Raw genomic sequence first — 20364 nt, 5'->3', positions numbered from 1 at the left:
GGTAGGGGCAAATGGTCAACTGAGCAATGTTTTCAGGAAAGGTAAATATTGATGCTCTGGCAAGTATCAATTCTACCTCAGTTTCCACATCTGCAATTTCCCATGTGGACTTATGGCCCGCTATTTCTCGATTGCAGTGTAACAAGGGAATAACTTCGGTTTTCTTCGCTCGATCTCTCCGCTCGTAGGTACACGAACCCCCAACAATACCGCTGAAGGAACACTTCGCTTCCATAAAGAAACGATAAAAAAGGCTTTAGCGCTTTCGAAACTTTCCCGTTCTGGATCCAATGTTGTTTTGCTTGTCAAATGCCAATCAAGATTATTATCGCGGTAACCTGAGATGTAACTACACGAAATGCGTTGTACACGTATTTTTTAGTAATATTTTCAGCGGCATCTTTCCTTGACATCTGGGAAATAACTCGACGATTACTCTTCGTGGAAGATAATTTTGCCGACAGTCTTTGCCGATGCTGCTATTTTAACAACTATAAAGAGTACAGTCAGCATGCCAAAAATGAAGGGTACATTAAAGCGAATAACACCAACAATATTCATAGCCAGTAATTTGTTTTAATTAGTTTTAAAAGATAAAAATTATGTCTCCTTCTTTCAACAGTACGTGTTCAACGAATCATTTTATGATCATCAATTTGATTGTTTACAATTGCGGCGCTGTGATAATGAAATCTACGCAATGTCGGTATCGAATTAAACGTAGAAAGATTCATACATTCCTTGACTGAGAGTACTTTTTAATCCAAGAATGAACTCCTCTTTTATTATTTTATTGTTAAAGAAGGATCCTGGGTTGCAGAACGAAGATATAATGGTGAAAGAAGTCGAACGTTTTTTATATCTTAACACTGACTCTCTTGCCTTCAAAACAACCAAGCACCAGCTAATGTTTACTTTTTGCTGATGTCTTCATTATAATGTAGCTTTTTCGGCGGCACCTCAAAAACCACTTGAAGAAAAACTCAAGCTGACTTCGATGCATGTTTTTACGATGTGTTATGTTCTTATGTTGTTGTGCAGCATAGTATATTGACTTCCGGTTTCTTAACTGTGAAATCGACATCTCGTGCCAAGTGAATTGCGAAGAATTCGAACTGCTCACGAAACACTTATTTCGATAAATTAGGTTACTTTGGTGTTGAGATTGAATTCTTTTCCCAGTATACATGGTATACTATAAGTGAAAGCAAGCAATTTGCTAATCAGTACAAATAACTAATAATACAAGGTCGTTAGAAGCTCATACCCGTCTGTCCTCAAACAACACGCAGCAGTCTATTGTTTATTTTTTGCTGATGTTTTCATTAAAATGTAGCTTTTTCAGCGGCTCCTCAAAAACCACTCGAAGAAGAACCCAAACTGATTTTGATACATGTTTTAGAACAACACTTAAAGATTATGCTGGCGAAGTTTGAGGGAATTTGGAGTTATGGCACATGTCGAAAAGTATCTCCGAATTTCATTCCTAAACTGGGAATATCAGCTGAGTAAACAAAAGCAATTTTTCAACGTTTGAGGATTCTTCCTTGACAGGGCCTCAAACCAAGTTATAGCCTGTTTTTGATAGCTGAATAATATGTCTTTCAAGAAAAAGTATCGGGAAGTTTTGTTTCTTTTTGACACGCGAACGCAAATTAAGTTTAGATTTCTAATTTTCAGCCTTTGCGTTCGACCAATTTGGCCATAGTCGGGGCGAAATTCGTTTTTCTTGATTTTCACGAATTTAAAGCGTTTCAAGCGGAGAAAAACTGTATCACATTTCATATCTACCTAAGGGCTATACGTGGACGAAAATAGAGAAAAATCGATTTTTCGATTTCTGCCGTCGTCAGTTTGGTAATAGGTGAAATTCACTTATAAGATCTAAGATCTGGAACGACTAAGACTGTTACGTCATCGGAGATTTCACAACGGCTACGACTGATGGTGTAATAACACAGTTTGTGTTGATCAAGTGATGTGGTGTCTACAGTAATCAATGAATCATCAAGGATTGCTTTGGAAGGTCCACCCCGTTGCGACCGTGGTGCCAAGAAAACAGTTAAATTTTAAAAGCGCGGTTATAAGATCTAACAGATCTTCTTGTTTTTTAACCGCGCGGCCATGGGCCGACCGCGATTCATAATCTACCCTTGGTTTATTATTATTTTTTTTTTGTCGGTGACCAGACCCAAACTTCCTCTCGGCCAAATTTTGAGTCACGCAACGTGTGATGTTTATTCGCTAAAAGCTGTTAAAACATTAATACACGGACAATTTTCCGGATATTGTTTTCTTTGTTGTGGGTAAAATATATCTTCTTTTGGTTTTATCGAAGCGCTGGATTCAAACGGAATAATAAATACGCTAAAAAAGGTATTACGTCAGCCATGGAATGCGTTGAAGCTGCAGCTTTCACCTTCGATAGGTGACAAATAAGATCGTGTTTACTTTGCAAGTTTATTTTGCCAGAAGCGACGGTCATTAAGTTATTTGCAATTTTGCGAGTATTTCTTGTGGTTTTAGGCAAATGATGGAAATTCTTTGCCTGGTTCATCACAGCGAGGTCATAAATCGGAAGGAAAATTAAATATTTGCAAGCCAAGCAAAGAACTTGCCAGAACACGCAAGGATTATCTCATTGGTAGGGAAATAACCACCATACTAAAGATAGCCATGGATAACGCAATTCTTGAATTATGTGACTCGTGTGACTTCTTTGCTAGCCCTTTACTCAAGGGAAAAAACAATTAAATTTAATCGTGAGTTTTAAGAAAGAAAGCTGTTGTTAATTTAACTCATCTCAGGTCCTGACTTTCGCGGGAAAAAATTAAAAACCCAGCGCTCGTCAAAAATTATATGTTTTCACCAGAAATTTAGCTTGGAACACATACATATTTATATTCGTTTGAATCGTCCATGAAATGACCTTTTCCGGATATTTTTTCATTCGGGGTCAACAAAAACCTCCGATTGCAAAATCACGCCGAACCCACACGTTGCAAAAAAATCTATTGAAAACCCACACTTCGCAGCGATATATCACTTTAGCGTTAAAAGGTACCACACATCGGCAAAAGGTGAATCTATTCCTTAACAATCCAGCTTTATCGTGTTAAAATTTCAGCGAAATCGAACAAAACCAGAATTAATTAGAATTTTTTTGTGACCTCACTTCCCAGACTTGACCTAACAAAGAACGCCACGGTCGCCCATAGCAACCGAAAAACACGAACATAACAAAGCCGATGTTTCGGCCAAAAACCTCCAGAATTATCGCCTGAGAGCTTAAACTTGAATGGGAACATCTTTTTCGAACTTTTTTCAACTGATTTAGACCAGAGACTGGCCTCGGCGGGCTGCAAAAAAGACCAAGCTATGAGAAAAAACAGAACAGGAGAGCATAACAAGCCGATAATATTTCACCGCGTGGCTTTCGGCACGAAAACAAAAATACAGCTTACTTCTGGATAAATTCAGCCTTAGAAGCCAGCAACTGGTCCCAAATTACTTTCTGTATCCTTACAAATGTCCTGACTTCCATCTCCGAAAGATTTTGCCCCAATTTTGAGCAAGTAATCATTTCGCCGACGGCGGCCGCCATTACGGTGGCTGCCATTACGGTGGGTTGCATACTAAATTAGCTAACTTGGCAAAATGCTCCCGAGGCGGGGATATGACTAAAAGAGCTGAAAAAATGGCCTGTAATTGGCTAATGATGAGATCATCCCACTGTCCAAATTTGGTGAGAATCGAAAGTAACGCCAATTTTCTGTCACGTTTTCACTCTACGGTCGGGATAGAGTTTAGTGTTCGTATCTTCATGCTTATACATATCCCGAAGAAAGTTCCAAATTAAGACCATTACGTCATGGGAGACAACGGCTACGACTGATGGTGCAATAATAGAGTTTGTGTTGATCAAGTGATGTGATGTCTACAGGAACAAAAGAATCATCAAGGACTGCTTTGGAATGTGCATTGCATTGCAACTGTAGCGCTACCAAAACAGTTAAATTTTAAAAGCGCGGTTATAAGATCTAACAGATCTTCTTGTTTTTGTAGATTTGTCGGCGACCAGACCCAAACTTCCACTCGGCCAAATTTTGAGTCACGCAACCTGTGATGTTTACTCGCCAAAAGCTGTTGAAACATTAATGAATCTCATCTCCGATACTGACTTTCACGGGAAAAAAAATAAAAACCCAGCGCTCGTCAAAAATTATATTTTTTCATCAGAAATTTAGCTCGGAACATATACATATTTACATTCGTTTGAATCGTCGATGAAATGACCTTTTCCGGTTATTTTTTTCTTCGGGGTCAACAAAAACCTCCGATTACAAAATCAGACCGAACCCACACGTTGCAAAAAAAATCTGTTCAAAACTCTGACTTCAAAGCGATATATCAATTTAGCGTTAATAGCTACCACACATCGGCAGACGGTAAATCTATTCCTTAACAATCCAGCTTTATCATGTTAAAATTTCAGCGAAATCGAACAAAACCTGAATTAATTAGAATTTTTTTGTGACCTCACTCCCCAGACTTGACCTAACAAAGGAAGCAACGGTCGCCCATAGCAACCGAAAAACACGAACATAACAAAGCCGATGTTTCGGCCAAAAAACTCCAGAATTATCGCCTGAGAGCTTAAACCTGAATGGGAACATCTTTTTCGAACTTTTTTCAACTGATTTAGACAAAAGACTGGCCTCGGCGGGCTACAAAAAAGACCAAGATAAAAAACAGAACAAGACAGCAGAACAAGCCGATAATATTTCATCGTATGGCTTTCGGCACGAAAACGAAAATACAGCTTACTTCTGGATAAATTCAGCCTTAGAAGCCACCAACTGGTCGCAAATTACTGTCTGTATCTTTACAAATGTCCTGACTTCCTTCTCCGAAAGATTTAGCCCCATTTTTGAGCAAATAAACATTTCGCCGACGGCGACTATGGAACGCTAGAACTGTCTTAGGATACTTTTTTTTTTTTTATTATATTGGGTGGTTATGTGATTATATTTTGTACTTATGTTATTATATTCGGTGATTATCTCATTATACTCGGTGCTTATTCCATTATACTCGGTGCTTATGTCTTTATATATGGTGCTGTCTTCATTATATTCGGTGCTTATTCCATTATATTCGGTGCTTGCCTCGTTATATTCGGTGCTTTCTTCGTTATATTAGGTGCTTTTTTCATTATATTCGGTGCTGAGTTTATTATATTCGGTGCTTTCTTCGTTATATTCGGTTCTAACTTTGTTTGGTGTTTTCTTCATTATTACGTGTGCTAACACTATTATATTCGGTGCTCTCTTCCTTATATTCGGTGCAAAGGCCATTATACTCGGTACTTCCTTGTTCGGTGATTACTTCATTATATTCGGTGCTTACTTCAGTATATTCGGTGCTTTCTTCAATATGATCGTCACCAGTCTTCGCAAGGGGTCGTACAATTTGGAGGTAGTCTAGGGAAAGTCGGGAAAAACGGGTGTCACGAAAACTCAGACCCCGAAAACTCAGACCCCTCGAAATTAAAAACTCAATTGTTATCACCTGAATTGCTCTATGGCCACAATGGGGCGAGATGTTTATCTTCTCCGGTTTATGTTGTCGCGTCGATCGAACGGTGAAAAACAAATATTTAACTTCCAGGTTTATCGCTGTCGGGTCGGTCAAACAGTGAAGAACTAACAAGGTTTAGAACAGCAGCCGACACTGTTTTTCAAAACAGACCTTTTTTATGCAATCGTATGCAGCAAAAAAATGTGTTGTCCTCTGAAACATACTCGTTTGATCGCAATCTGCTTATTGACTTTATGTGCGTTGACTGTCGGCACGTAAAAGGTCAACAGGTAAAAAGTACGTGAAGTGAACGAAAATTGAAAACTGGCGCGAAGGCCCCGCCACGAGGCAGATTTAATAATTAACTAATCCAGACTGTCGGCACGTAACCGGCAGAAATTAACAAAATTTAGGAAAAAAGAAAAAATGAGTACATAGAGATAGCCATGTTTGCGTTCCAACTTATAACGGGAATAGTGAATATTTCTTACAGGAGACAGTAAGTTTCAAACCAAACACTTCTATTTTTTTTTTTTTTTTCATACCGCCTGGATTAGTTAATGGGTGACGATGATATCGAAGAAAGCACCGAATATAATGAAGTAAGCACCGAATATAATGAAGTAATCACCGAACAAGGAAGTACCGAGTATAATGGCCTTTGCACCGAATATAAGGGAGAGAGCACCGAATATAATAGTGTTAGCACACGTAATAATGAAGAAAACACCAAACAAAGTTAGAACCGAATATAACGAAGAAAGCACCGAATATAATAAACTCAGCACCGAATATAATGAAAAAAGCACCTAATATAACGAAGAAAGCACCGAATATAACGAGGCAAGCACCGAATATAATGGAATAAGCACCGAATATAATGAAGACAGCACCATATATAAAGACATAAGCACCGAGTATAATGGAATAAGCACCGAGTATAATGAGTTAATCACGGAATATAATAGCATAAGTACTAAATATAATGACATAATCACCCAATATAATAAAAAAAAGTATCATAAGACAGTTCTGGCGTTCCATAGGCGACCGCCATTACGGTGGCATGGATACTAAATTAGCTAACTTGACAAAATTCTCACGAGAGGAGGATATGACAAAAAGAGCTGAAAAATGGCCTGTAACTGGCTAATGATGAGATCATCCCACTGTCCAAATTTGGTGAGAATCGAAAGTAACGCCAATTTTCTGTCACGTTTTCAATCTGTGGTCACTGGTGTGACCAAAATCGATACATCGGTCGGGATAGAGTTTTATTATTAAATTATATGACTCTGTGTGACTACTTTGCTAGCCCTTTACTCGTTGAAAACACCAATTAAATTTAATCATGACTTTTAAGAAAGAAAGCTGTTGTTAATAGTGTTATTATCGTGTCGTTCATATCGTTCATGCCCATACATATCCCGAAGAAAGTTCTAGATTAAGACCATTACGTCATCGGAGATTTGTCAACGGCTACCACTGATGATGCAATAACACAGTTTGTGTTGATCAAGTGATGTGATGTCTACAGTAAGAAAAGAATCATCAATGACTGCTTTGGAATGTGCACTGCGTTCGGACGGTAGTGCTAAGCAAACAGTTAGATTTTAAAAGCGCGGTTATAAGATCTAACAGATCTTCTTGTTTATTTGTCCACGAGAGTCGAGAGCCTGTCACGTGGTCTTGTGTCGTACGGAGCACTAGTATGAGTCAGCTATTTCGGTTGTAAGCGTGATCTTTAGTTTCTCCTGCTTTTAGTGTTAAAGGTAAGTCGTTTTTCATTTTGGGCTTGGTCTTTAGTTCTGCATCTTATCATTTATTTTACGTGTCGAAAATCTAGCTTCGTAATTAAGTACAAATAACGAAACCCGTTTGCAGTTGTTGTTTCACTTTCAGGTGTTCATGCAAGTCGAAAAATTGAGACAGCGGGAGTAAAGTTCCTCGCGAAAGCTACAACAGACTCGGCATGTGTCCAGTGCAGGTTCTACAGGGGCCACTGTACTTTTAAAAGCCAATATTCATTGCTTTGAACCGTCAGAGGTTTAAAATGTCTCCATCGGTGACCACAAGTTCAGAGACAGTACCGCTTGAGTTTGAAAGCAATATAAGCCTTAAATCACAGACTCCTTCTCAAGACTTTCGGAAACAAGAGGGTAATATATTTCATCGCTTTACATTTGGATGGAATTAGTGGAATTACTTGCTTACAAATGTGGAAGAGGTCATTCAACGATCAGTTGACTGTAAAGCCGTCGATTGGCGAAATATATTTTTACCCTTTTGAGTAAGTACGCTTCTTCGCCGCAGTTTGAATAAATTATGAACTGTGACGTTTTCTCTTTGTCCAAATTAGATATTCAAAAGTGAAACAAATTACCATATTAGAGCTGATTTGCATTTGTTTACTATACTAAGAATTCATAATCACATTGCTCGGAAAGTAAGCTTATTAAATTTGGAGATTTGGACAAGGATTTCTTTGCTATTTTTTTTAATTATTAACATTGTTGACCATACATTCTCAAACTCATTAATAATTCATAAAGTGGCCAGCCAATAAATATCACCCATTCGCGTACGGTGGATGGATCTTGATACCCAATGAAACACCAGATCAAGATCTTTAGAGTTTTGATCTCAGTTCGAAACCGTGTTTGATCTCAGGTCAAACACTTGCATTTTAATGACTTTTTCGACAATACATTACATTCCATCTGAGACGGCTTCTTTCTCCTCCTTCTTGCTCTTCAAATGTAAACCTTCTCGCGTACCATCTTTCAGTTCTGTGTCCAGTGCTCGACGAAACAGGATAAACCTTTAAAAAAAATAGTACGAGCATTCAAATGATGAACCGAGTTTGTTTGAGCCGCAAGATCATTTTAATTTTAGAAATGTTGAATATCTTACCTTTTGTCGCAATTATCGCGCGGATTTAATCCTTCAACTCCGTTCTTCTCTTCAAGGTAACGTCGGATTCCGCATACGATGCCATACTCAGTCTTTGGAGGATACCTTTCTCCACTCTTTTTCGCTACTTCCATGACAAATTTGCTCAGCCAATAATTCAAAGACAATGCATCCATATCTTCGATTCGAGTTGACAGTACTCCAACCTTGTGCACATCATAATCTTTAAGCATGCCTCCGGAATCCGATACAAGCACTTGATCCTTTCGCGCAGTTTGCCATTTGTTAAAAATGGTTACAGCCCATTTCCGCTTATACTTCCTGGAGGTAGGAATAGCTTTATCAACTAGATCTCCTTCTTCCACAACCGTTTTGGGCTCCCTAAACCGAAACGTTTCGGCTTCGCACATGTTGTAACACCAAATGGCGAAATACAATAAACTATGCATATGACAGCATTTTAAAAGGAAAATGCCAAATATGTGACACTGAATAAATCTGTATTGTCTCATTTGAGAAGTCATATCCAACACTCGTGCTTCGTCTAGGGTTCCAAACACCTCGAAACAATAAAAGCACTCGACCTGTGGCCTCGTGCTTTCATCTGTTTCTCGGTGTTTGGAACCCTTGATGAAACACTCGCACTCGTTTTTGACATATTACTTAATGTGATGTATGGATTTGTCTTATTTAAATTTGTTAAGCCATATATACAGTCAGTTTTATTTAAAGCTGGATCATTGCATAATACAATTTTCATTGGCTTGTTAACGTTAGCCATAATACTAGTACATCATTCAGGAATTATGCCATGCTCTACAAATATGGTAAGTTTATATGTATAATTTGATTATTATACAAAATTATTGGTTGAGGTTTTTGTGATTTCCGGAATAATCAAGGTCGAGGTAAGTGTTATGAGCCGAAGCCGAAGGCTGAGGCTGATAACACTAACCGAGACCTTGATTATTTCGGATATCACAAAAACCGAATCTCATAAATAATATATTGTATTATTATTTACTGTGTTAATGATAATAACGACAAACGCATTATCGGACCGAACACAGTTTATTTTCGACAAGCCATATTTTTACGTGAACCTGACATTGCTCTTGGAAATCATGCATTGTGCGCAACCCACGAATAATCTGAATAATCTGTAGGTTGCTCTGTTTCCCAGAATTAACTGTAGGCTTTAAGCCAATGAGAAGACAGATGGTGACTACAATGTGTAATAAAATTGATTGTTGCACTCACGCTTGTTGGATATGAAATGATTATAGTCAACTCCATGCTACATGCCTCGTTGGCTATCCATCGTCTCATATCCAACCTGCACTCATGGAATAACCGTTAATTATTTGCAGGCTTCAGAAAAAGAGCTAGGCTTTCTAGGGAATCCACTCAATTCAGAGCTATTGTGGTTATGCTTTGATATGGTGTGAGTTTGTATTTGTGGTATAAACGAAGCTAAAATATTATTAATTGAATGATTCATTAAATGATTGACTGTTTGATTGATTGATTGATTGATGGATGGATGGATGGATGGATTGATTGATTGATTGAGTGGGTGAGTGAGTGAGTAATTGATTGAAAGATACCTACACTCGAGTAACAAATATCTCATCTCATCAGCTAGCACAAAAAATGGCAAGTGCTCCCCAAGTAACCGATTGCCTACATTTCAAAGGGCTCGCTTTACATCAGGAAATAATACAATAAATTTATAGTACAATAAATCAGTTAATCTTTTGCTGATTCTGCTGACTTTCACAGATCGTGTGCTAAACCCTTAAGAAAAATTCATATTTCTGTTTTTTTGTTTTGTTTTTTTTTTTGTTTGTTTTTTTTAAATTTTGGTTTTGGATATATTTATCAAGGCCTATTAATCTTTTTAGTTATAAGCTGAAGCAATAAGTTTCAATTACTCGCAAATTAGCAAATACATTTACAATACAGCAGCATCTCATTTACCATATCGTAATTACTAGCGTGATAAAACTAAATAATTGGAACCCTCACACGAGCACACTTTGTGATTCTCTGTAATAGCACCCCATTCTCTAAAATACCTCATATTTTCACCTTCTACTACCGATCACTGACCTTTTGGGTTGAAAATCTTAGTAGTGTCTTTCATTTTTGTTTTTTTTCATGATAATTCAGTTTTATCCTAATTACAAGTACAACTTGTAAGCCACACATGTACGCACTGCGGACCTATTTTTAGTAGTCGTCTATGTGCATGGTCTGTGTTTTGTGTTTGCGAAGTTGATTGCGTTTATTGCGAAGTTTTTAGGATACTGCGTTTATAACTACTCAGGCGTACAGAGAGGACAATCAGTAAGCATGTGTTTTTACCTTTCTTAGTTTCATTTCGTCGGTTTTATTTCTAGTTTATTTGTTTTGCCGTTTCCTGCGTTCGTGTTTTTATTCTATCCAATTATTGTTCGGCTTTGTCCTTTCGTGTCGCTTAGACTAGACATTTTGCTTGAATGTTAGTTTGACGATTTTGAGCATTGGAATATTGTAACATAGATAAATCATTGGAAATCAACTCGAGGTCCAGTGCTCTTGATCAGTGCTTCGACGTCCTTAATTCGTTAATTCTGAACTTGCAGTAATCGCGCCTGGAGTCAGCCTGAGCTGTAATCTGTCGTTGCATCTGGAGTTCATGATTGCTCAGCATTCGGTCGCGCCGTGGCCATCCTTTCCGCCGCACGTGTAGCAGGCGTACCCGGTTTTTCTTTGTTCTTTCTGATTGTTCAGAACGCGTTCAACGGGAATAGAGTCTTCCTATGTTCCGCGTGCTAGTGTGTTGTGTAGTTATTTAGGACATATTACCTTTACTAAGACAGAGAAATACTCCCTCTCGTGTCATGTATCTAATCTGCTTTTATTTATCATTTCATTCCCTATATTCGGTACAGTTCTACTTTCACTCAGAACCAGTACTTTTACATCATGCGGTAGTTTCACAATTTTTCAGTGACGAGTAATCGGCATAATAGCATAACGATGTTGCTATGGCAATCAATACACTACACATGTACATCAATGGAAACCTATAAACATGACCTAGTTTTGTTGAAGGTTACTGCGCTAGTGCTCTAAAGCTATTGAGAAGTGTTACCGCGATGCACACGAGCCCAGAGTTTTAATCTCAGATTTATGCAAGATTGTGGCCCGGTTTGTTCAAGCCCGACTAAGCTAACCCAAGAATAGAGAAACTTTTTATTTGAGTTTTGTAACTTTAATTTTCGGTGAGGGTTTCTGTTTCTATTGTTTCTCCTTTATTTCTGAGTCTGAATATCTAAAACTTTACAAGTCATAAGCTAGCAGCAAAAAATATTTTTGTACAAGAAAAATTAATACTTCGGTTAACTTTTAATCCTGAGTTAGCGCTTACCGGCTTTCGAACAACCCCGTAGCCCTTAAGAAGATTAACATCGCCGGAGGGCGAGTGTCATTGCAGATCGGACGACATCATATTGAAGAGACTTGGCAAACAGGGGCTCAAGCAGCACTCATACACAATATATAATTGTTAAAGAACAGTTTCCTTTTCAACGAATTATCATATTTTCCTTAGCCGAAGGTGTAACGTTCGAAACTTCATTTTTCTGTTTCGAGTTTGTCACATGCCATTTTATCTACATTATTAAGTCTCAAAGCGTTTCATTCGACCAGCGACATGGTACTAATATTTCTTTCATTTCGAATTAAGCTGCCTACCAAACAGTGAAGAAGCTTGAATCTAGAGAAATCAAGGAATATTCTAATGACTAGATAACACGTGCTTGCGTGTCAATGTGCGTTTTAATACATACAGTCGAAGCTCTCGTAAGCGACCACCTCGGAAATTCGAATGAGCTCTCGCAAGTAACCGCGGTGTAAAACAATGGAGGATGGTCGCTTACGGGAGCTTAAGAAACTCATTAATAATTCACAGAAGAAACTAATGTTTAATGAGTGTCTTCAGTTATATCTGATATAGACACGGATAAACGTTACATTTATTTTTTAGACCAAAATAACCATTACCGCAGTGTGCAGTTTCATTAACGTTTTGATTTACATGTAAGCTTAAAAGACTCTGAGCGGTCGCTTACAAGAGTTAAAAAACAAAAGAAAAGTCCAGTTGGTAATCGCAAAAGTGGTCGCGGTCGCTTACGGCAGCGGTCGGTTACGAGAGCTTTTCACTGCAAAGTCACAGTTCAAACGGGTTTCACAAAGGTGGTTGTAACTAGAACTGGTCGCTTAACAGAATGGTCGCAAGGAGAGCTTTCCCATTTCCGAATTATATTAGCGATTCTCTTTACTGAGTAAACGCTTCGTCATGGTTATTAACCTGATGTTGATCCCTTATTTTACTTTCAGTAGCATGCGATGATTCACGAAAACGGAAACTTTACTATACTGCCAAGACCTAACTGTGCAAGTGGCTATTACTATAATATTGATTACTAGACAAAAAGCAAATGTTTACTTTAGAACCCTGTTATGCCCTATTCCTATAACCAACACTTTTGTCATCGGTGAAGGTCTCATGTAAAGCAACCTGAATGCCAAGCTGCCCGGCCCAAAGCCAAAATTTTGCATTGAAACTGAAAGATTCGGCAAAACCAAACATTCAGTGATGTCCCGTCAGCCTTTTATAGAATAGAGTATGACAATAATTATTGAACAGGGATTGGTGAAGAAATTTCTTCCGAGCTCATGAATATTATTTTTTCAATTATTTAGACTGGTTGCTCCTCCCCTTGAAACATTTCGGTAGCTCTTTCATCTCCACAAGGTTTCTTAACTCTAACCACAGAAGAAGACAAGTTTAATGTAACGACATAAACGGGAAATTGTTCGAGCTGATTGCTCCGCGTTCCTCGGAGCATTTGACGATGGCGTGTTGGTGGACCTGCATTGTGCTTCTTCTCAGCTGGATGCTGTCAATCAGCAAATCAGGTAATTACAATATTTATTGTATAGCAGCGTACAGTGTACGTATCCTACACTTATTTTGGCTGAAAATTTTCTTTCACACAGCAACGTTAGAACCTTGTTGTCTGGTGGTTATGTCCAAATACTAGTAAGAGACGTATTTAAGATTTTTAACGTGATCAGCTCCTCTCAAGGCGTTGTTTATAAAACAATAATCTAGAGTGGTACTTCAAGTTCTAATTCTGTCGGCACAAGAATATTTTATTCAAATTTTGAAGTTTTCGTGATATTTCAGTTTCCGTGTCTCTAATGTACTGGATCATGTAGGTATAATTTTGTTTACAATAAAAAACCGAAACAACACTAGCTTCCTTAGTCATAGGGAAGGATCTCAACAGATAGCATTTCAGTGCAAAATATACCAGTGATCGATTAGCTATTTTTTGTTTTTGTTTTTGACTTTTTAAATATTTAAAATAGACCGCTCTGATCTTGTAATATTACTATTAAAAACAAATTTATAACAAAACCTCCTATAGAGTGGTTTTCAATTGATTCTCGAAAGTAAACTGGGATCAGGCAATTACGTACTCTGTGTTTGGTTTAGGTTTTATTACCGTTAGAGACCGGTTGAGTAGTCTAATCGGTAAGTAATTGGTTTGGTTTTGGTTTTACGACAGTCAATTAAAAACCTCTCTATAATGTAAAAATTCAAGAGAGTCCGTATGCTTTCCAAGGGTGTGGCAATTGAACATGTACCGTGTCTTTATGTTAACCCACAGTATCCTTAGACCCAATCAATCTTAATTATTTCACACGCTTTCGTGCTGTCAACACGAAATCAAAGCAAAGACAAGATGGAGCTTTTAAAATGCTTCTTTAGTTTTTGATGTTTTTAATGTTGAAAGCGAAATTTTCAACGAATTGGCAGTCACCCCGAGCTTCCCTCCTTTTCCTTGTTTCCTCACTTTTCATTCGATACGGTGGAGAAGTGAGTAGAAAACTCAGTAAACACATCAAGCCCGTTCTCTGAAGTCAGCTAGATGTTAGCGAGACTGAGACAAGTTCGGGTAACAAACCGGCATCAATGTCTATGCCTGATAAAATGAAACACTGGGAAAAGAACTGATCGTTTTGAAAATCCTTGTGAAAGTACATAACTCTATGACTGACGAAGTCGCTGCCGCGATTTTGAGACTGGGGCAAACAGCAAGAAGGACAGGGTTTGCCACATAAATGCACCAACTAGAAGTTACCGTAATACCGTAAGTATGGCAAGTTTGGTTATAAATTGGCGTAATATCAGAGTTCTGACATATTCAAAACACCTGGTTAAGAATTTTCGTGTTCAGGAGGCAGATATAAATGTAGTTCGTATAGTGTGATCGTCCGGGTGAGGGTAGTTCTAAAAAAACTGTTGTTGGTGACTGACGTTTCGACAACCTGAGCGGAAGTCATCTTCAGAGCCAAGTCAGGTTGTCGAAACGTTAGTCACTAACAACAGTACTTTTCAGAACTACTCTCACCCGGACGATCACACTAAAGTATACGAACTACTTATACTCCTGGGTTCAAACCATTTACTAGGTATAAATGCATTAGAAAGCTTACATTCGCGCCTCCGTTTCTGTACGTTCCCATTAAGATTCTGTTTCGCTTGTTGACCTTCCATAAAAAAAAATTAACTTTATCTGTGGCGTGTCTGCCCTCCTATAAAAACAACCGCCGCGACCATAAAACATCCTACGTGTAACAATTCATGATCAACATGCACGAACTTCACTTTGTCAGCTTTTAAACCATCCGATGTTTCCTCCAAAACTGCGTTGCTGCGTTATCTATCCTCCGACATGATAATAATGACGTGAAAATATAATGGGATAACAAACTAATGACATGTTCTTTGAAAGATTACCAAGATGCCTTTGTTGTATTGTTTTATTTGTTGAAAGAGAGAGCAACGTAAGAAATTACAACTTGTGAGAGCACGTATCGATTAGTTTTAAACCAACCACGTGCACTAGCTGAGAGCTGACCAGTAAGTTGTGACTAATTCTGCATTCTGATTTTCTTTTAAAATTGCCAAATCTCAGACTCAAATGATGCCAAACTCAAGAGCGGTTATGTATCACTTTATGGAAACGACTCCAAAAGTTGCGGCCCTCAAAGTCAACCATGTCAGTCGATTGCTCAAGCCGTTTGCCAGGTCGACGCAGGCGGACAAATCTACCTTGACGGAAAAGGAACTGTCCAGCGTCCATACAACTGTTCAAGCAGTCTTCCGAATAGTTCTGGTATCATCATTAACAAGAATCTGACTATGAAAGCCTTCTACTCGACCCCTAATGTCTTCTGTGTGGGGGGATTTCATTTCCAGAAGACAAATGGTGAACAGCAGACATTGAGGCTTGAGTTGTCGAGACTGGCATCCGGGTAAAATCATCAACTGTTCTTTTCATAACACCCCTAGAGCTTTGAGCATTCAGATACACGACATCATAGCTTTCCGGCTGGATATTGAAGGATTTTCATCCTGTCACAATAATTCGCAATGTATCAAACTCCTTTTACTGGATTATATCGCAAACAAGAGCCGCTTGATTTCCATTAATATTAGTGGTACACATTTCAAACAAAATGGACTTTATCGCGTACGCAGATCTGAAAGAGGAGTTATGAAGATAACATCCAACGATCACAAAACTTTAAAACAAGTAGATGTTCACGTTTTCTGTGAGAAGGTCAAGTGCGCTAAAAACCAGGGTCCTTTCGTATACCTCAACGTTTCAACAGCTATTACAAATGAGACATACAAAGATCTTGAGCTAAGCTTTAACAAGTTACCTTCCCGGAAAAACTCATTGGATAAGAAACCAAAACGTGCTGTGCACAGTTTGTACTTCTCACATGCGAGAAAAACTCGAGCAAAGTTCGTTAACCTGAAGTGCCGCAACTATCCGTCCGTCCAGTGTATTAAAACTCAGTCTGACGAAGCAGATGTAGATATTCAGGACGCCTATTTCCAAAACCAGTCTACATTGGAAACAGCCGGCTCGTGCATATCTATTGAGGCTAAAATCCGTGCTTCGTTAAGAATTTTAAACTCTACGTTTAAGGATAATGAAGCTGGCGGCGGCGGATCCCTCTTTGTTGATAGCCCTGATGGTTTTTTAGACGTCAACCTTACTAACGTTACATTCGCCAATTGTGGAGCAAAGAAGTACGGATGTGCAGTAACAATTGGAAAACCCTTCTGGCGTGGACATCATAATCAATCAAGTCCGCAGAAACTAAATTTGAACCTTCGAAATGTAACCATTGAGCAATGGAACGGTACATATTCCAACTGCACAGCTGTCCATGTTTTACTAAAAAGTGGAAACGTTACAGCAGAAGAGTCCAAGTTTCATAATTATAAGAAAACACCAACGACACGCGACGGTGCTTTCCATGTGTTTAACACTGGAGGTGAAAGTAATATCGCCGTTTCCAAATGCAGTTCTAAACACGCAGCTCTATCATCGAGGACAGGGTTCATTATCAAGGTATTTGCTGAGAACGGTAATGCAGGGATCGTAACGATTGCAGACGGTTTGTTAATAAACAATGCAATTGTAAAGAACAAGGAAGCCCTGTTTATAAGTCCCAAATACCACATTAGACTGGTTAACATCACATTGATCGCGTTTCGTTGGGGATTTCACGGAGTATCAAAACCTCCTGAAAATACCTCATTTCTAGTCGATATCTCCATTGATAATTGCACTTTTATAAATAATGTGTTTGATGTAAAGTTGGCAATCTATAATCCAACATTTGCCAAAGTGCTTATCAAAAATACTCTTTTTACCAGCAGTAGTAATGAAACAGTGAAAAACAGTGGTGAAACCTATGCCTTTGGTCTCCTTATTCCACCACTTAAACACAACATTTCTTCAAGGGCCGTCGTCGAGCTTGATACCAATACATTCCACTCCAGACCTTCGAGTTATTTGGTCCTTTTCTTCGATGGAGACAAAAACGTGACAATCAGACGTACGATATTTCGTAACTGCATCAATGCCCATCGATATAAGTGGTCACACAGAGACAGGAGTGGGTTTTCTTACGAGGCTCCTACTGGAGCTATTTCAATTTTAACAAACCCAGACAAACCACGGATTTTGGGTTGTATTCTCTCAGATTCCACCAACGATATTCACCCATCATGGACATACGACAGTCGTGTGGTATTTGAAGATAGCATCTTTGAGGAAAATGTAGGGTTGGATTCTGGAGCAGTTTACGTCAGTAACGGCTTCATGAAATTTCGAAGATGCACCTTTCGCAACAACTTTGGCAATCGAACTGGACATATCTATTCCGCCTATGGAACTGGACGAGTAGATTTTAATGATTGCTCATTCACCAAAACGAAAAACAAAATGACAATTTCTAAACTCCCTACATTCAATAAACCCACCTTCCTATATTCCGAAAGCGGAGGTCCTTTAAATTTTAGAAATACATCTATGATCTCGATGGATTCAGACAGAAATTCCTCTCCAATTCCCATGCTTGATATATCCAGTGGAGGCTACGTCGGCATGGACAAAACATCGAAGTTGCAGTGCAGCGAAGGACAACAGCTTCTATTAGAAAATGGAACACACATCATATACACGGAGAAAAACTGCAGCTCACGTCCATTGAATGTCACAGTTCTGAAATATTCTTGCACATCCTGCCCCACTGGTTATTACAGCCTCCAAAAAGGCACATCACGAGGTTTAGTTGTAGCTGCTGCTGTTGAGTGTCTGCCATGTCCGTTTGGAGCCAAATGTATTCAAGGTAACATAGCTGCGAAACCAAACTTCTGGGGCTACCAAGATTCAAACCTTCCACCAGCGCTGCAAGTTATTGCCTGTCCAGAACATTACTGCCCTTCTAAAGATTCGGAACATTACAACAGTTGTCACGGCAACAGAAATGGCACCCTCTGTGGACAATGTGCGGAAGGATTCAGCGAAACTCTGTTCTCAGCTGAGTGCCGAAAATCTGCAAAATGCAACAGATATACTGTGTGGATCGTAACAATATTGCTAACAGTTGCATTGGTACTTTATCTTTTAATAAAGCCTCCAATCTTAAGTTTTCTTGGAACCCAGATCTTATGGTTTAACAGAAGGGTGGAGAATCAGTCAAGAGATGACTTGCGCGTCGTTGAGAATCCGCCAGAGCATTTAGACAGTGGATATATAAAAATTACCTTTTATTTCTACCAAGTTGCTGAGCTCCTGATGGTCGGATCTATAGAAGAATGCTTTCAGAAGATACCGTTTATGTACTTCTTGATTGCTGCCTTTAATTTCCAGGTTCGGAGCCTCAACAAAGGAATCGGATGCCCTTTTGTAGGGTTAACTGCGGTAACAAAGCAGTTGTTACTCTCTGGTACTGTGTTCTTGGCAATGTCTGAAGTTGTCATCATTTATGGCGTCCATTCTGTGATAAACATGATAAGAAGAAAAGAGAAACCAGCCCTCATCCATTACATGGCGGTTATCATGGAAGTATTGCTGTTGGGATACGAACGACTGGCAGAAAGGTCTCTTACGCTAATGCACTGTGTTTCAACAGGACCTGGAAGCGGCTTTTCATTGATGCAAATGTTCCATGCATGCAGTGGTGGCAGTATCTCCTTCTGGCCTATATCATAGCTTTTGTGGTTCCTTTCACCGTTGTCTTTACTGGGGATCGTCCAAGCTCTACAGAGTTTCTGTTACTGTAACTGAGTTTCTTGCTGCGTGCATGATTCCATTTCAATTTCTTATCTACTGGTTTGTTAAAGCAATTTTGAATAGAAGAAATGGAGATTCCACGAATGCACAAGTTGTCAACAAAGATGTTTTGGAAATACTTCACGGTCCTTTTCGTGAACCACAGGTTGATGATAAAGGAACACTCAACTGGGAGAGTGTGCTGATTGCTTGAAGATTTGTTCTCCTTGCTTGCCAAGCGTTCATAACAAACCTAATGTTGTGTATGGTTTGTATGGTCAGCGCATGCTTCCTGATGACCATTCATCATGTTATAAAGAATCCATATCGAGATCCACTGGCCAACAAAGCTGAAACACTGTCTCTCGGCGCTTTGTCTATGACTGCCATGATCAATTTGGCAAAAGCGACCTTGATGTTCTTTGGTACCGCTATCGATGGCCCAGAAATACTTTATTTGGAAGTTCTAGACTGGCTTCAGGCGTGCGCCTTAGGTTTTGTTCCAGTGTCGATATCTATCTTGTTCACGTTTGCGATTCTTTCCCAGCTGGCTAGGTCGGTGGTTTTTCTCATCAAGCTAATTATTCGATGTTGGCAGAAGCTCCTTCGTACTTATTGCAGGTCAACGGCCCAAGAGAGGAGACCTCTTCTGAATATTGCTGAGCTGAACAGTGGCACCAATTCTTAAGACTGGGAGTAAAAACATGTGACTTGATTTCAAAGCGGTTAACAACGTTCACGATTATCGAAAAGCTTAAGAATATAATGATAGGGCTTTTCCTGATACACATATTGTTTTCTAATTTGGAAATTGCTCGATCAGGATTTTAGACTTGCCCTTGGGCGTACGTTTGGCGAAAACAGCATTTTGTGTACCAACCAAATGATAATGTTTAGACCGGTTGAAATTTTGACAGAGGTTGATACATTTACACAAAGAATATATGCATGAACTTTCATATACTCACTTGCACATTTATACCAAGCAACAGTGAATTTTAAAAGACATCAAAGTACCGCAATTATATACATGTATATAAGCACTAAATAAGAATTTCATGTGAAGACATGTTGAACATCATGTCTTCATATCTTACTCCGCAGCTCATATATATGATATTTCATATATTCATTTGCAAGAATCTCATGTATAGTTTTCCAGTTAACCTTA

At 38.8% G+C, this 20364-nt stretch overlaps 1 protein-coding gene, 1 long non-coding RNA gene and 2 pseudogenes across 3 annotated transcripts in view; 2 read left to right on the top strand and 2 right to left on the bottom strand.

Annotated features, from left to right (window-relative positions):
* Positions 1-20364, bottom strand: part of LOC149103328 (uncharacterized) — a 177510-nt gene that overhangs the window by 85532 nt on the left and 71614 nt on the right. The gene's annotated exons all lie outside the window — the stretch shown is intronic.
* LOC110054725 (uncharacterized) overlaps positions 1-20364 on the top strand; it is a 534050-nt pseudogene that overhangs the window by 459006 nt on the left and 54680 nt on the right.
* LOC149103338 (uncharacterized) lies at positions 8110-8903 on the bottom strand. The gene is made up of 2 exons (XM_089273278.1): positions 8494-8903; positions 8110-8401 (listed from the first exon to the last, which is right to left on the bottom strand). Exons 1-2 carry the CDS (start codon positions 8901-8903, stop codon positions 8290-8292), a joined length of 522 nt encoding a protein of 173 aa, XP_089129404.1. The 3' UTR covers positions 8110-8289.
* Positions 13129-20237, top strand: LOC149103337 (uncharacterized; annotated as a pseudogene). The gene is made up of 2 exons (XR_016201748.1): positions 13129-13461; positions 15531-20237. The product of XR_016201748.1 is annotated as an uncharacterized LOC149103337 (transcript).

This window comes from Orbicella faveolata, unplaced genomic scaffold (genome assembly GCF_042242905.1).
Source record: "Orbicella faveolata isolate gen_17 unplaced genomic scaffold, um_ofav_v1 contig_35, whole genome shotgun sequence".
NCBI classification, from domain to species: Eukaryota; Metazoa; Cnidaria; class Anthozoa; order Scleractinia; family Merulinidae; genus Orbicella; species Orbicella faveolata.
The sequence above is the reverse complement of the archived record's forward strand: the minus strand, read 5'-3'. Positions and strand labels throughout refer to the sequence as shown.

Bases quoted from the DNA above. Each gene is read 5' to 3' on its own strand.
- LOC149103338 (XM_089273278.1), bottom strand. From the start codon at position 8,903: ATGTGCGAAGCCGAAACGTTTCGGTTTAGGGAGCCCAAAACGGTTGTG. The intron at 8,402-8,493 runs GTAAGATATTCA...TTTTTTTTAAAG, and splicing joins CGCGATAATTGCGACAAAAG to GTTTATCCTGTTTCGTCGAG.